The sequence below is a fragment of the Pseudochaenichthys georgianus genome, chromosome 7 (assembly GCF_902827115.2).
Source record: "Pseudochaenichthys georgianus chromosome 7, fPseGeo1.2, whole genome shotgun sequence".
Classification (NCBI taxonomy): domain Eukaryota; kingdom Metazoa; phylum Chordata; class Actinopteri; order Perciformes; family Channichthyidae; genus Pseudochaenichthys; species Pseudochaenichthys georgianus.
This window is the reverse complement of record NC_047509.1, coordinates 16,885,211-16,903,196: the sequence shown is the minus strand read 5'-3', so window position 1 is coordinate 16,903,196 and position 17,986 is coordinate 16,885,211. Positions and strand designations below refer to the sequence as shown.

Genomic DNA, 17,986 nt, shown 5'->3' with positions numbered 1-17,986 from the left:
AGTGCCTCACCCATCCTTTGCTGTAGTATGTGGCGTGGACCAATTGAGAAAATAATACTGTGCGTATGTGTGTGTGGGTGGGTGGGGGTTATTCGGTTAAAGGAGACACTCACAATATTTCCAGGCTGGTGGTTCCTTTCAAATCGGGAAACTCTTGAATCTGGGTTGCCCCGTTAAGGGAACTGCAGCAACAGGGAAAAAAGTGTCAGAAAACTCTCTCCCTCTCTCTCTCTCTCAGCTCATTTCAGCCATCAAACTTTTCCTCCAACATCAACACATGCTGTTTTGGCTGTCTCACAAGACATCATAAGTCACACCATTCAACATGTTCTTACAACACACTCTTTCTTACCACATCAGCACTGAGCACAGCCATACGCTAACACAACATAATTCAGTAGGCCATTACACATGTCCACTCAACTCTCGCTGCTAGGGACAGAGGATGATTTAAACAGTGTTTGGGCTAACTCACTGGAATGGTTCCTACTGACCACATACTTACAGTGTGTGCAATTTAGGTAAGAACTGGAAAGCGGATTTTCCCACAAACTGGATGGGGTTCTCATAGAAATGACTGCAAAAAAGAAAATTGATTTGGACATTCTGATTAATTTGTTCAGGAGTGCGTTGTACTGTACACATGATGTTAACAATATAGAAATTCTTAGTTTATCTAATACAATATGTGCACATTTAATCATTAAACTCACATGGTTTGGAGTTGAGGATTTCCCACAAAGGCCCTCTCAGGGATGGCTTTGATATTGTTGTTATGGAAGCCCCTGCAAATATAAAAACATACAGTTAGTTAGACAGTTTATCAATATGTTTCTGATTTGTTGTGTGTGTGTGTGTGTTTGGAGGAGCAAGAGGCAGGTCATATGTCATGTTGCACCTGCCATTGCACAGCTGAATTTTTTTTTGTTGGATAAATGAGATGTAAACACGCACACATATGCTGTATCTGTGTCACATTTGCAAGTCGCCGAACATCTGCTGAAGCTGAGGGGTCTGATGGTGTCTGTGTGCGTGCGTGTGTGTGTATGTGCAGGCAAGCGGGTGCGTGGGTGTGTAGCCAGCACCTGCTTAGGGCGAGAGAGATTGTATCCGAGTGCCACATTAAAATCACTTAACGGGATTACTTTGGATAACGCAACCATGATAGTCATGTCAGGCAGGTGTGTTTTTGTGTGCATGTGTGTACTCACAGTTCCTGAAGCTTACTCAGAGTCCGGATGGCCACAGGAAACTCCTGCAGATCATTGTAGTTTAAATCCCTGAGGGGAAACAGTGTAGTAAACAGTTATGATTATGTAATATGTTAAAAGGCTTGATGGAGATTTTTTTCTCTGTAATAAAGATTCAAGGCAAGGCAAGTTTATTTATATAGCACCTTTCAACACAAGGCAATTCAAAGTGCTTTACAAAAAACGAAAGACATTAAGAAAATGGCATTTAAAATCAGTCATTAAAAAGAAAATAAAATAAACATTAAAAGAAAAAATACATGGATAAAAGTTACAGTGCAGTTTAAGATGTGAATAGTTCAATTAAAAGCAGCGGCGAAAAGTCTTTAGTCTGGATTTAAAAGTAGTCAGAGTTGCAGCGGACCTGCAGTTTTCTGGGAGTTTGTTCCAGACATTTGGAGCATAATAACTGAACGCTGCTTCTCCATGTTTAGTTCTGACTCTGGGGACAGAAAGCTGACCAGTCCCTGAAGACCTGAGAGATCTGGATGGTTCATAATTTAGCAGGAGGTCAGAAATGTATTTTGGGCCTAAACCATTCAAAGCTTTATAAACCAGCAGCAGTATTTTGAAATCTATTCTTTGACACACAGGAAGCCAGTGTAAAGACTTCAGAACAGGCGTGATGTGATCCACTTTCTTAGTGAGGACTTGAGCAGCAGCGTTCTGAATTAGCTGCAGCTTTCTAATAGATTTTTTAGTGAGACCTGTGAAGACACCATTACAGTAGTTCAGTCTACTAAAAATAAAAGCATGGACAAGTTTTTCCAAATCCTGCTGTGACATTAGTCTTTTAATCCTAGATATATTCTTTAGGTGATAGTAGGCTGATTTAGTAACTGTTTTAATGTGACTGTTGAAACTCAGGTCAGAGTCCATGACTACACCTAGATTTCTGGCTTTATCTGTTGTTTTGAACATTGCAGACTGAAGCTCAGCGCTAACTTGTATACGTTCTGCCTCGGCTCCAAAAACCATTACCTCAGTTTTATCTTTGTTTAATTGGAGAAAGTTCTGACACATCCAGTCATTGATTTGTTCAATGCACTTACTCAGTGTTAGAATTGTAGAATAGTCTCCTGGTGAAATTGTTATTTATATGTGTGTGTCATCCGCATAGCTATGGTAACTTATTTTGTTGTTTTTCTTTATCTGAGCCAGTGGTAGCATGTAGATGTTAAAGAGAAGAGGCCCCAAGATGGAGCCTTGAGGTACCCCATATGTCATATTTGTCAACTCAGATGTGTATTTACCTATAGAAAAAAAGTTTTTTCTGTCCTTTAAGTATGATTCAAACCAATTTAGAACTGTTTCCGAAAGTCCCACCCAGTTTTCTAGTCGGTCGAGTAATATGTTGTGGTCAACAGTGTCAAACGCAGCACTGAGATCTAATAATACTAACACTGAAGTTCTGCCACTGTCTGTGTTTAAGTGGATGTCATTGAAGACCTTTACAAGAGCACTCTCAGTGCTGTGGTTTGGACGAAAGCCTGGCTGGAACACATCGAAACAACTATTTAAATGCAAGAAATTACTCAACTGTTGAAAAACACCTTTTTCAATGATTTTACCTAGAAATGGCAGGTTTGATATGGGCCTGTAATTGTTCATTACTGAAGCATCTAGATTATTATTTTTCAACCATATATGATGATTTTATTTCCATTTGTGATAAAGTGTGCCTGATTACATATGTAAGTGCAGCTATTTCCTCTCCACTATTTGAGGCCGACAGCTGTGGAGTGTGAAGTTTGGATTTGACCTTTGCTGCTCTGACCTAATTATCTAGGTCTGTGTCTGATTAGTTTCCAAGGAAACGCTGTATCAAAACAACATTTGCTACAATATAGTTGACAGTGCATACGCAGGTGGCAGGAAAAGGGGTTTTCCCATGTAACTTGTGTGTATATAAGTATTTGCTTTATTTGTACTTGTGTACAGTGTGTGTGCATGTTTGTGCATACATATTAATTGCCATATTAAGACATGTGCCTCGGTATGCGTCTTTGAAGATTCTTAGCCATAGAGGTCAAAGGATATCTAAAGGAACTAAGCCATTTTCCTGGATTTGTTTTCATTCTTTTCAAGTATAAGACAGAAAATGCCTTTGATGAAATACTTCTAGATATGCATGTTTGTTTTCCCCCAAGCTCTAGGGTATGTTTGCGAAATGTTTGTCTGTCTGTGTCTGCTCTGGCTTGTTTGCATATGCTGTTTTGTTTTCCAGCAGTCCCCTGGACGGCTCCTCGTAGTAATGATTTTATAATACACACTAGGGGTTGGGGAGGGTTGTAGTGATGCAGATGGTCTCTCGTATTTCTCATAAGCGAGGCCGCTGTGAAAGATTAACCCCTCATACCAGTGCAATCCCCACGTCAATGACACCTGTCATCTTATCCTGCTGAATCATCTGTCTCTCGCCGCTGACGGCCCAAACACTTTAACACACACTATTCTGGTCAAGAGAACTCCATTCGTCTTTTTCTCATTCTCCAGTTTCCCTTCATCCCCTAAAGCATGGCTCTCCTGACTTGCACCCTGTTCCCTCTCATTTCCCAGCTTGGATAATGGCTTTAAAGTTGAGTGTTAAGCTGGCCGCTTGTGAGGGCACAGGCAAAAGTACTTGCTTATCTGCACACACACACACACACACACACACACACACACACACACACACACACACACACACACACACACACACACACACACACACACACACACACACACACACACACACACACACACACACAGGCAGGTGCCCACACACATGCTCATAAAAAAGGAACGTATAATTTTTTACACTTCAACAGGTTGTTAAGCAGCATGCCAAAAACGGTGTTTTCTTCAGACCTACATGAATTTTGCAGACACAGTTTAACTGTCTCTGTTTCTCTTGCTTTCTTTCTCCACCTCCTACAGTATATATGGCTGTCAGTTTCCAGCGGTTTCGATATTGGTCTGTGGTTAGGATTTAGTTATCGAAGCTACGGCACGTATAATCAAACAACTCTCCTGTAGCCATACTGAGCCAAATTTGACCTCCGCGCTGCTAAGCAATTACTTTAACAAAACACAGAGGAATCTGTTGATGTTACTTTAATGTAATCAAAGGAACTTTTCATCTTCACATTCCTGTCATTCATCTGTTGGTTGTGGTTTTGATAAAACGTTCAAGCACCTGCTAAAATTACTGGGACATTAATCATTATGACTATTATTTTTGCGCTCCACTTAATTTTTTATTGGCACACTTGGTACAAAGGATTTATAAAAACACATTAACTCTAGGTGTTCCAAGTAACACCAAAGGCAATGGAAAACGGCTGTATAGAATCTGATATAAATTCGTTATAGGAACTTTTTGAAGTTATTTCACAGGGAGTTCTTTATATGTCTTACTTATTCTAAGGCAATGTGCTTGTAGGAAATATGACTATGCATAGTTAATGTTGATACATTGTCATCACAAGGCCAACATTGGGTAAACAAAATATGGACTCACTTGGACCAATACACTTACCCACACACTTCAGTGGTGTGGGTAAATGTATATGTTTCTGTGAAAATCTCTTAAATTAAACTTGCAATCATCACGTACTGTATGTCCAAAAAGATGTGCACATGCATGTAAGTGCATGTATGTCTGTGATTATGTGTGTGGGAGATACTCACAGTGTCTCCAGACTGTGTAAACCTTCAAAACACCTCGCATCCATGCTCTGGATCTGGTTGTTATGGAGATGCCTGGAAAAAAGACACAAGTTTTTAACTAGAAATCAGAAATCACTTTCTCAAAAAACGTTTTGACACTACAATCATCACTGCCCTCAAAGAAACAAATATAGAGAAACTCAGGAGAACTTTTAGTCAACAAATCATGATGTCACTCACAGTACGACAAGGGCGGAGAGGTTGGTGAATGCATAATCTGGGATATGTGTGATCTGGTTGAGGGCCAGGGTCATGGCCTGCAGGGAGGGCAAAGAGTCCAGGGCCGTCACTGGGATCTCTGTAAGGGAGTTGTCGTCCAACCACAGGTGTCTCAAGGAGCGGACCCCTCTAAAGGCCCCAGCCGGAACCTCAGACAACAGGTTAGCATCAAGACGCCTGCAGGGTGAAGGGAACTTAGCTTAGCAAGATAATCACCACGTCTAAGTACTGTATGTTTGTGCATGTGTAGCTGACTGTGCTTATCAAGCATTAGTGGTTGTGTGTCATCGCAATGAAACATTTTGGCTTACAGGAAGGTTATTAGGAGAATTAGACATCTTTCATTCTCCTTCTTTCATCTTTGCTGCAGCGTCTTAGAAGCTCCTCTTTATGATTTATTCCCATGCTAAATAAGCTACGTACGTCTAGCTCCACCTGTACAGGCATGTATGAAATGTAAGATGAGAACAAATGCATATTAAGTGTGTAGGAACGGTTGTTTTATTCCACCTCATTTTATCACTGCGTAACACACACTTTCCTCCATGCCTGGAAATTGTAATGATAGATGGAGGGGAGAACAGTCGTAGACACATCTTCAGCTGTTCCTCCCTCCTTTACTCTTTCCATTGAAGTTCCGCTCTCGCCATCAGTTCCATCACTAATACACAAAAACAGCATCAGACACACATGCACTTTCATCTCTCCAACCATACCAGACCTATCGAACCTTTGTCCCCTCTCTCCCTTGATGCTCTCAACCCACAGGTAACAAGAGTGGACTGTGACACACACCCCCCACGTAAATGCACACATGCATACAGACTGTACATAGTGATGAATGATCCCCTCAGGGCAGAGTTGACAGACTGAGACCACTTCCTCTCGCTATTCTTCTTTCTTTGGCCCTTCACACTCATTCATTAATCTCCCTTTCCTCCCTCCAGGCCCCTCTCACACTCACGTTTTGTTTCTTACATCTTCATTCTTGCACTGCCAGCCGCTGCAAACCCTTTTGTGTCTTACTTCTTAACTCTTGTTTCGCCTTTCAAACATCCTCCCTTATCAATCTTCAACTGTGGTTCTTTCATGCTGGTGCTCCAGCTCCTCCTAAGTCTCCTCACCCCCTTGGAGGTTTCACCATACAAACAGTATCATCAAAGTGAAATCTGAACTTGAACTTTGAACTCTTGGCTTTTCTCCCCAGGGAAATGTTCCATCAGGAGAGGCATATGTATACACTGGCAGATGCTCGCACACAGGGAAACACCCTCTAGCGTACATGTAAATATGCATGAATGACTTCAAGAAATGTTCATCTTGTCTACTTCCTGAGCACACATTTGTTGCCGTGCTTCACATCTTTCTTGTGTATCCTGTGCACCCCAACTGTGGACATTGTTTGTCCCTGACCCAAATCGCAGGATGAAAGCTACAGAAGATCCTTCAACTTTCGGGTTTGTTCTCCAGGGCAAAATAATAATTGCTCCTCTGGGTGGACCTGCCAGGTCTCCAGAAGATCCAGACAGAACCAGGAATGTTCCACAGAAGCCAATAAAGCAGCAACTATTTCCTGTCCATCACATCAATGTCTGAGGTACGATTACGAGAGAGAAATAGAGACAGAAGAGTATGTTCTCTTAAGAGATCCAGGATATCTGTGGTCTTGCCTCCTCTTGTTCAATTCTCCACATGGCCAACATGTTATACTACAAGGAGCCTGAAGGAGCGTGGTTCACCATTGTGTCAAACCTATACAAATAAGGTTACTCTGATAAATGTGGCTTGTGGAATTCCTGGTGATGGTTGTCATGGCTAAGTGGTGATTACGTTGCTTAACCCGTGGGCTGGGACACAAAACAAAAACACTGTCTGTCCCCTCATGATTGCAACAACAACACTAAACACTGGGTTGTTAATAAAATCTTTAAAATGGTGATACCATTGTCTAGATCCCCCCTCATCCCTGCTGACAAAAGGCTTTTGGCCCAAATTAGGACATCATTTATTTTTTGATAGAAGTCTGCTAAGTGTATTTATACCAATTTATCAGGTGATGACTCTCTTTCTTTTTACCTGCTGTGCTTTATGTCAGTGAGAGGCACCGACAAGCTTCACTCTCCGAAGCCTTTCCAGCAATCTTTCTCTTTCTCGCAAGCTTATCATTACTGGTGTGTGTGTGTGTGTGTGTGTGTGTGTGTGTGTGTGTGTGTGTGTGTGTGTGTGTGTGTGTGTGTGTGTGTGTGTGTGTGTGTGTGTGTGTGTGTGTGTGTGTGTGTGTGTGTGTGTGTGTGTGTGTGTGTGTGTGTGTGTGTGTGTGTGTGTGTGTGTGTGTGTGTGTGTGTGTGTGTGTGTGTGTGTGTGTGTGTGTGTGTGTGTGTGTGTGTGTGTGTGTGTGTGTGTGTGTGTGATTACTTAAAAGCATCTATGTGAAGAAATTGAAAGACCACACACACACATATGCTTGTGCAAACACATACACATAGATTGAAAACAGACAGAGACATCATTATGAAGTTAGACATACACTCACACAGGGACATCCTGAGCCATAGCGGCTGCCCGTAGCAGGTATAGGTCCTACAGTATGTGTGTATAGATTTGAGTGTGTTTGTGTGTACGTGTGGTTACAGACTCAATGATTGTGTTGAGGGAGAGCAGGCCTGCTTAATACCAGACAGGGAAACGTTGTAGGTGGTAGAGGAGTAACATGTGCACGCCCCCTCTATGTAACTCTAGCAATTTGAGTGTGTCTGCGTGATGAAGGAAACGGCTTTATGGATATTTACAAAGAATTATTCATTTGGAAAGCAGGGATGTGGAGTATGTGTGCGGTACAAAGTTGGGAGAGACGGGAAGGGGGTGAGGAATTACAGATGAGGTGGTCCACATGCATCCGCCCAAACATTCTCGCTGACACACACACGTTCAGTGACCCCACATATGAGACAATTATGCCACCAAACACTCTCATTAGCCAAGGGGATAGCAGTGTGGGTGGTGGGAGAAGAACGGAGGAGAGGAACGGAGGAGGAAGAGAGAGGGAATTGATGGAAAATGGGGTTGTTTCACAGCTCATTGGAGATGCTCTCCCTGGCCTGCAGTGTCTGCTGTTTCCCTCATGGCTTCCAGATGCTACCATGAACTGCACTGAGTCTGTGACTCCTACCGTCAGTGCAGAAGTATTGGGGTATGGTCTGTAATATGTCAGTGGTACTCTATACCTGCACTGCGGTTACAGCTGGGATGAGTCTGTGGGTGGCCAGGGGATGTTTCATTCCCTGCTAGATGAGGTAGAGAAGCGTGATTAGTGTGTGTGTGTGTGTGTGTGTGTGTGTGTGTGTGTGTGTGTGTGTGTGTGTGTGTGTGTGTGTGTGTGTGTGTGTGTGTGTGTGTGTGTGTGTGTGTGTGTGTGTGTGTGTGTGTGTGTGTGTGTGTGTGTGTGTGTGTGTGTGTGTGTGTGTGTGTGTGTGTGTGTGTGAGAAAGAACAACTCACAGGGACAGCAGGTTGGGTAGGTCCCATGGAGCATCATCAGGAAGTCTCTCCAGTTGGTTGTTTTGGAGCATCCTGAAAGGCACATTATTCAGTTTGTAGGTAATAGCTCTACATGTGATAAAATGTACGTGGTGTGCGTGAGGGCACATCAAGCAGAACAAATAATTCCATCCTGAGGGGAAATCTGACACAAGAAGGAAAGGGCCAGTGAAAGCTTGAAGAGAAGCAGAGAATGAAGGGTAGAAGGAAAGAGAAGCTCCTTGGGTGGGCTGCTGATGTCATTCTCAGAAGAATGGAGCAAAAAGCTAGGAGGAAGTGGGGAGCAAACAATATCCCTCTCTCTTTCCGCTCCCTCCCTCGCTTTTCCTGTCTTTTCCTCCCTCTTTCTTTGAAGTTTTGATCATCACCAGTCGTCTGATATTAGTGCACAAGGCGTGTAGTCTCCAGTGTACTGCTGTCAGTGGCGTTATGCCTTCATTGGGGCATTACCGTGTCTCAATAGCATCAAAAGTCTAAACAGTTTAACTTCTTAGTTTATGGTTATTACAGTATAACATCTATCTTTTCTTTATGAATATAAAATAACCCATAACAACAAATTTCTGCCAAGTAGGATAACATTTATAATGTGTTTTGTGATTTAATTTGTTTTGTTTTACGTCTAAGTGTATTCTGGGTGACACATATTTTCTTTAGTTACTAACATGGCTCACTATGTCATAGTGAAGTGTATTTGACTATAGCCTCCTTTGTAATATACAATTAGCGCTTCAGCGTCGAAACAAATGCTGCTCAGGTTTTGAGAGGATAAGGGGATGTTTCCACTGGGACGATCATGCCATGATAAATACATTGAATTTGGTCTATTTCAAAGACAATTCCCAGAGAGCATCACTGTACTCCACTATGCGTTCATAAGCTCCTGCGTGTTCTCGTGCATGCTTGTGTGCGTGCATGTGTCCACAAGGACCTTTTGGGTACCACAAGGTCAGCGGTCCATTTGTGTTTGACACGGCCTGACTCTAACTAATATATTGAGGAAGGAAACCAACAGCCCTGCGGTCAAAGAGACCGTCCAAAGTATGCTAGGGCGTTATAGTGTGAAGCATGAATGTTTGCAGACGTTTATACATTCAGGATCTGTGTGTCCTTCTGCAGTAATGATATAATAGCCCCATATTCATGGCTGGTTCACTCATTCTGTCTCAGTGAGTTTCACAACACAAGATGAAACCTGTGAACCTGGTAATCTCCCAGATCCCTTAAAATTACAAACCACAATTCTTCTGCTAAGTTTATATTCCGTGGCAGGGCTTTCAAACTTTTCTCAGCAAGGGTCCAAAGGTATTGAGGTGATTGGCAAGGAACATGAAAACCTCCCTAATACCCTTGCCTCAAACCCAGTAGACACATAGCAGCCACTCATTAGAGTCAGAAAGTGCCATGGCTTTTATGGTTGCTTTGCATTTTTGGGGGATTTAATGCTTAACGGCAGTGCTAACAGTCGGTGGCCATAGATCATAAGGCTATGATCATACTACGAGAAATAGGGTGTTAAGAGAACAGTTTTGAAAGATGTTTTTAAGTGATTATTTTAGTCACTTGCTGTAATCTCAGTGGGTGGTGAGGCTGGGAGGTCCCACCTGTGTGTGTGTGTGTGTGTGTGTGTGTGTGTGTGTGTGTGTGTGTGTGTGTGTGTGTGTGTGTGTGTGTGTGTGTGTGTGTGTGTGTGTGTGTGTGTGTGTGTGTGTGTGTGTGTGTGTGTGTGTGTGTGTGTGTGTGTGTGTGTGTGTGTGTGTGTGTGTGTGTGTGTGTGTGTGTGTGTGTGTGTGTGTGTGTGTGTGTGTGTGTGTGTGTGTGTGTGTGAAAATGAAACAGGGCTTGGGAATGAGGGAACCAGCCCATAAACTTTAACTACATTTAATGATGCCTGGCCTGTGTGTTTTATTCAAGGCAGGAGCACAACTATATCCCCCCGCAATGCTACAGTGGTACAACCCACTTGGGATGAGGACTGGAGTGTGAGAAGGTGGAAGAGTGGAGGATGTTACTTACAGAACTTTGAGGTTGTGGAGACCCTGGAGAGCGTGGCCTGAGATATACCTCAGCTGATTCCCTGAGATACGCCTGAGAGAGAGAAACCGAGATCAAAAAAGAGGAAATGAAATATAAAAGTGAAAAATGAAATATTAGAACACGCACAAAAAATATTACAAGTCTCTTAAAGGGCCCATGTCATGCTTTTCCAGTTATTACCCATCCCCTTGTGTGTTATGAAGGTTTTTATGCATGTAAACGGTCTGCAGAGTCAAAAACCCTCAAAGTACACCCTGTAGCGAGTAAAACTCTAACACAGAAAATACCTCCCCAAAACGCCTCGTTGGAGATTCGTCACTGATACTTCATTGTCCAATGTTTCTTCCGGGTATGGCTTAACGTCATGGTACCCAGAACCAAATGGACCAATCCGTGGAGCCGTTAAGTTACGTCTGCGGAGCCGTTACGTTAAGCCCCCGCTGATTGGTCCAAATTGACCAATCCACTGACTTCCTCACACACACACACACTCAGTGCAGGCAGCTCTGCTGATTTCTCCTCCCTGTGCAGGCTGATAACAGACAGTTGGGATCGCGGCGAAATTCTCTCTGCAGATTCTCACAGCGTTTATCAACCTTTTTCTTACTCAATATCAAGCCACACTTATTGTTTTTACTTCGGCTGTGACTTTGTGTGCTCAGGGTGAGTTTAGCTGTGTTTCGCTGTGTATCACTAAACAAGGAAACCACACCTCCACGGAGCTCAGCGCGATTCACAACGTCCCGACCAATCAGAGCACTGGGCTCACAGGGAGGGTGGGGGCTGTAGCTACAACGAGCCGTTAAAGGCAGAGAGTGAAATTCAGTGAATACACGTAGTTTACAGAGATGCTGTATGAGAAACCAATGTGAGTTTGGAAAATTGCACAATATAAATCTATTCTAGTAGACCTCAACAATGGAATTATGATCAGTGGAAATGGCCATGACATGGGCCCTTTAAGGAAGGTTTTGCCATTTGCTTTATTCTACGTTTTTGGATTGAGCTGTGATGTGACTTCATCCTTGTGTTACTGCTGGGGCAGTATGCAAATAACACTATTCGATTCCCTTCAGTGTGGTTGCCATTGGCCCAAAGCACACCCTGAAACCTTAACCAATCCAATCCTGGGAGCTCTAATGAGTGAGGAAAGACTGAATTGAATGAGACTGAGACTGGGTCAGCAAGTGCGGCCTGAAAGTATATTTGCTTGTGCGCATGAAAGCTTATGTGTGTGTCTTTATATTGTGTATACGATATGTGCGCACATGAGAACGTGTGTGCTATTTTCCATGACCTTGAAGTAAATTGGGCCCGTTCTGAGAGGCCTTGAGGACATAGAGGGAGAGAAACCACACACATTCACACAAGCAATCCAATCAGTTTGTTTATCAAACACAGCACCTAATGGTCATTTGTGAGTGTGTATAAGATGTCCAAATAAATAACATTCAGTCCAACGGTGTAACTGTCAAGGTCACAAGCTGGAAGCACAATTTGGACACATATTTGGTCTTCACAGCTTGAGACCACCCACGACCACCAACTTCTATTTAACACACAGACGTTAAAATGTACTGATTGACATCCTCCTGCTTACACCATTGCCCTGCAGGGGACATTTGCCTGACATTTTAGTCTTATGCTAAGCATCCTGTTTCTGGCTGACTTGTTCCATCAGTGCAAGGATATTGAAATATCGATAAAACACTCTGCTTGCCTTTCCAAGCCACTATCATCCAGATGGTAACAGTCGATGGCTCACAGCAACTCCCTCTGACATCTGATACTCATGTCAACATGTCTCACGTATTGCAGTCAGTCTGTGCAGTGACAAACCACACTACCCCATCAGCGCCTGCCAGATCTCACACTCAGACCAGTTAATGTAGAGCTGGTATTTATCAACACAAGCACACACACAAACCTGCATCGGCATACTATTATACGACATGGACTGATCGTTATCCAGGCTATTGTGGTGCCTTTTAGTCATGCCTTTCAAACCACAGTCAAAACAAATTCAAACCGACTTAGACAAAGTCACAGGATGTCTCAATATACATTTCACAGACATTGAGCACACAGATGACAGAGTTGATCTGCAGTGACTGCATCTCTCTGTCTTCACATATTAGAATATGTATTATTATTTCAAAACAAAGGAATTCGATTTGCTCGCACATCTGATTTTCAACTTGTATACTGCCTTTTTGTTGACCCTTAGCTGAAGATAGGTCTGCTACTTCAATACCATTTTAGTTCCGCTTCTTTTATTTCCTGTTCAAACACAATGATTAGTTGCAGACGTATTGGACAAAAAAAATGATATTATATTATTTCAGCGGGGTGATAAGAAGGGCCAGTAATTTAGAGTTTTAGAAAACAAACATTGTAGTTAAGGCCATGGTATGATGTGCATATCCTACTGCCAACCAGCCTTTCTCTATTACCGGCACTGTTGGAGCCAAAACAGCATTAGAATGAAATCATGTTTGTTTTTTTGCAGCCATCATTTATCAAATGGCTAATTATGTTGATTGATATTGACATAGGAAAGAAATGTTAAAACGTTCTTGATAGACATCAACAGAACACTGGCACTTGCCACTGAACAACCGTTTCCATGATATCAGTGTGTGCATTTATGTGTGTACGTATGTGTAAGGGATCGTACGCATGAGTGAATGTTCCCCACTTAGCCTCCTAGTCTTTCCACATCAATCTCATTCTAATGAAAGGCGCCTTGCTCTTGTCAAACCATGTCTCCAACTGTTTTTTCTTTTAAATTGATTTGGGGATGGTTAACATTTTTCTTGGCGCTTGAACTGCATTGATACAAATTCCACCTAAGCATTATTCAGCTGTATTGACATGATTAATATATAAAATAACAGAGGCCAGTTTGTATTTCAAACGTATGAGAGAGTAGTGGGAGGGGTGGTATCAGACATGAGACCGCCCCGCTATGAGGTCTGATCAGTGAGGGCGTCACTGAAGCATACCAACTGCTGATTATTCTATGTATCTCTATGTTCTATTGCCTCAAAATAATAAACAAAAAACAGAACAAAGACTTAGACAGCAGAGTAAGCATCATATTTTGGGATACTATCTTAGATAATGATAGGACATCAAAGTGGCAGCATGGCAAGGGTGGTCAATGATGAAAGCAGAAGGCGAGAAGAAACAGGTCTTATCGGAGAGAGGGCTGTGTGTGGGTGTGTCTGTAAGTACGTATTTATGTATGACCTTTTTCACCCTTGGTCCATCAATAGCAATGTTATCCCTCCTTCTGTTCGGAGTTCCAGCCTAAGGGTCAACCACTTAACCTGGCGTTAACCTCTGAAATTACTTGAGTAAAATATAGACATGTGGTCATTTGTGTGTGTAGGTGTGTTTTTGTGGGTACGTATTTGTGTGAGAGAAAGAGTCAAGCACACAAAAAGCAATGTTGGCAACGCTAAAAGGAAAAGTTTTAATTGATCTAGATTGTCCCAGCTGTGTGGTGCACCTGGAGTATCGAGACAGCCAATATTGTAAACCCTTAACCCTCGCCTACGTTATACTGCTGGCCTGTCAGCAGACAATCTCATCACCTAGAGGAAGTCGAGCAGGGCAGCGCTGGCCTCTACTCTCCACTTCTCTCATCTTACATTTGGATTTCATTTGTTGAGAGTGCCTGAGTGTGCTCGCAATGGGCTGAATGGATATTCCAGAGTCTCAGTCTTGAGCTGATAACGGAAGATTGCACCATATTCCACGCACTTAGGCTGTAAGATCATGCGTCAAACAAACCAAGGCCAAAAGCGATGGAGAGTTAAAAAATCCAGTGCGATTTGTTTTCCTGTCAGGCCACTTTAAATGGACTTATTTCATTTCTGTATTTAGGTGAGTGATGGCTACAGATAATTATAAGATGAGCATGACAGACTCTAACTAAATGGCTAATTATGAGCAGCAAGTACTTTGATACTGATGATAGGTGGAGAGCATGGTTGCCTTCAAAATTGTTTTCAGGAAGGGCGACAGTTTCTCTGCTAGTTCCAAGATGCAATTAGATCGGGAATAGATCTTTGATACTGTGAAACATCTAAAGAGAGGGGATGTCTTTGATTTGTCAGGTAGATGAGTAACCCTTCTCTCACACTGAGGGCATTGTTGCCCTCTCATTAATCCATAGACATGCAGTCTGACTCTGTCGCCTATCTTCACGCTCAGTCTGTCTGATAGTTGCGTGCAGGTTTGTGTGTTTGAATAAATGGCAGATTCACTGATCAAAGCGTTAAATGAAGGCTTAATGAGAGGGATCTGAGATCAATAGAAGGATGTAGAAATGAGTAACTGGTAAAGAAAAGGCTGGAAGGAGGGTTGACACTTCTTATTATAAATATCAATGCGTCAATGAATCAAAGCAAGGTTTGCTACCTGTTAATTTAATTACTTCAATTGAGGTTCAAAGGGATTAGCCTTGTGCATTTTGATACTATAGAAATGAAAACTAATCGAGGAGATAATTGGTCTCATGATACAGTTTACGTTTGTGAGCGGAGCTTCAGAAAAACACTGTGTGTGTGGCTCTTAAGACTTTATTCCCTCTCCTTCCCATAGTGTATAACAGGATGAAAGCTGAACTTCTTGCCAAAAGCAGATTTATATTGGTTTATAGAAACATGGAGAGGGTCCAAAAAGGAGAAAAACTATGAAAGGCAGTGACTTCAGCTTGCCATAGCCTGCAGTCAAATGGATATGGGGGGCTGTAGAAATGAATTGAAAAAGAGGGAGGTAGAGCACAACATCAAACCATTTATTACTACCAGTCACAACATGCCTAGCCCTTGCCTCTCCCTGTGCTACTAACAAGTGCTGCAGACCCACATCAAACACGTTTGCCCGCACACTGACCGTGTTTGTGTTTAGAGTGTCGGTTTGTTTTTCTAAGGGCTGTAACTTGAAGTTGTAATGTGTTAACCATAGCCTGATATGCTTCATCCCTCTAAACTTCCTAGACGGGAGTGGATGTCAGAAATGTGCTTTTTCCTGCCTTGGAACATCATCATTGTCTCAGCATGTTTGCAAAAATGGTCAGCAGGCTATAAAATTGGCTTTAGGGCAGGAACATCCTCCTTGGAAGAGTTACAAAGCAACAGAACGTCTCCATAAAGTGTCAGAACATGAGACCGATACAGAGGAAGCAAGATCAACGGGGCTGTAAAACACTGGGAGGATTGTCTCTGGACAAACACTTCAGATGGAGCCGCTTCCAAGACCCCCTCCCCCCTTTTTCCCCAATGCAGGCAAATGTCAGCATCGGTGTTCAGCATCACCCTGTGCTGTGTGGTTCTGATTAAAACTCCATCAGCAATATCTGCACTTTACCGTTTTTAAAAGAAAGCAAAAGTTGAGATCAGCAATTCATCACACAACAATAAATCCTGAATTTATTTCTCAAGAATGCGAGGTGTCACAAAACGTCCTTGCTCTGCTTCCTGCGGCTTAAAGTCAACTGAATAGTTCTGCAGCTAACCTTTTACTTTCATCATCATTAGCTCATGCCTCACAGGATGCAGCTGCAAGAATTAGCAAAGAAAACAGCGGACTGTTCAAACACCCCATAGGCACGCACGTGCGCGCACACACACACACACACACACACACACACACTGCAGGCTTCAGAAGTAAAAGAATCAGGTGAAGGCTGACTTGCACACATTCACACCCTCAGGGCATATCTGTGGGCAGCCTTTGTTAAACCTAAACTAAGCTGAGTGGTCGAATAAGATATTGTCCAAGTCGACCGAATAAACTGTTCAAAAAGTTTTGATATGGCTTGTGTGCTTTCATCAGCCCTGTGAGAGTGTAACCAATACCTTCCACTTTTTGAAAGTACTGACCAAATCTAAATATTGAAGTCAAGGAATGTGCCACACAAGCTGAACAAAACCCTTATTCTTATTATAACAAATTGTTTAATTTGTTACCAGCCAAAAAAAGTATAAACAAGCATATCTACTTTGGTATTTAACTCATTTAGGGTATTGGCAACAATGTCAAAACATTTCTCATGATACCCAATTGTACTCATAATGCTACATATTAAGGAAAACACAAAATATTCGCTCATTCCGTTTTCCCCAATCCTGTCCTGAAGTTCTCCTTTAATGTGTTGTTGGTCTTGGCAAAGGTTAGTATCTACGTGTGTACTGCTCCTGCTGAGCTGTCCAGCTGAAACAAAGTCAAGGGGTGGGGGGGCAAGAAAGCAGGGGCTTGGAGGCTGAGCACAGAACTATGCTCTCTAAACACTTTAAAGACCATATATTCACTCTCTGCGTGAATATCGGGTTCCCTTTGCCTCCGTCCTTTGTGCATCCATCCCAGGATCTTCTAGTGTATTGCTGCAAGCAGTTTCTTGGTAGGAGAGATCACATACGGGCCAGAGTCATTAATCCCCATCACTGAGGTCTGTGCGTATCAGCGGCTCGGGGAATGACTGTTTCTTGTCATGTGTGAGTTGTGACGATGGAGTTTTATTAATCAAATGTGAGTTGAGGGATTTCGTACTCACAGTTCTGATAACAGGTGCATTCGGTGGAAGGCTCTGGGCTGGATCTCGCTGATGTTGTTCATACTCAGATCCCTGGGGAGAGTAAAAGGGGAACGTCAGTATAAATGTATCCATCAGTGTATACATTATCAATGTTCCTTGAAGATGCTTGGGGCATGTCAAATTACAAATGTTTAGAATGCGTTTTTCACATGGCAATCAATCGCCAAGAATGGGGAGTAGTACGCAGAGAGAGGTTAGAGGGTTAGGTAGAGAAGATGAGAGGGAGGAGAGGGAGATGGAGAAGAGAAATGTTCCCCAATGAATCATTGTTGGGCAGCTGTAATTTCCTCCTCGTCCCAGTGATTCTTTCTCTTTTCCAGATGTCTCACTCTGCCTTCTCTCAGATCTGACCCTCCATATCTATCTCTCTCTCCTTTCTTCCTCCTCAGGTTTCTCAAGAGACCACCCTCTTCCCCTTTTGTTCATAGCTGTAATGTAGACGCACTCCATTTCTCTGCCTCTGACACACACTCTGACGTGAAAGGGTGTGCTGTGGGGCAAGTGTTGACGCAGCTGCGTTGCGGTCAAAGAGGTAGAGGTGCAAGATGCTCAAATACATGCATACACACACACACACACACACACACACACACACACACACACACACACACACACACACACACACA

The 17,986-nt window shown here is 42.7% G+C and overlaps 1 protein-coding gene across 1 annotated transcript in view; it reads right to left on the bottom strand.

Moving 5' to 3' along the window:
- Positions 1-17,986, bottom strand: part of LOC117450107 (leucine-rich repeat-containing G-protein coupled receptor 6) — a 38,458-nt gene that overhangs the window by 5,745 nt on the left and 14,727 nt on the right. The window contains exons 2-10 of the mRNA XM_034088142.1: positions 17,319-17,390; positions 10,733-10,804; positions 8,678-8,749; positions 5,142-5,357; positions 4,923-4,994; positions 1,212-1,280; positions 714-785; positions 506-577; positions 114-182 (exon numbers count right to left, since the gene is read on the bottom strand). Coding sequence (XP_033944033.1) covers positions 114-182; positions 506-577; positions 714-785; positions 1,212-1,280; positions 4,923-4,994; positions 5,142-5,357; positions 8,678-8,749; positions 10,733-10,804; positions 17,319-17,390 — 786 coding nt within the window. The remainder of the gene's footprint in view (positions 1-113; positions 183-505; positions 578-713; positions 786-1,211; positions 1,281-4,922; positions 4,995-5,141; positions 5,358-8,677; positions 8,750-10,732; positions 10,805-17,318; positions 17,391-17,986) is intronic.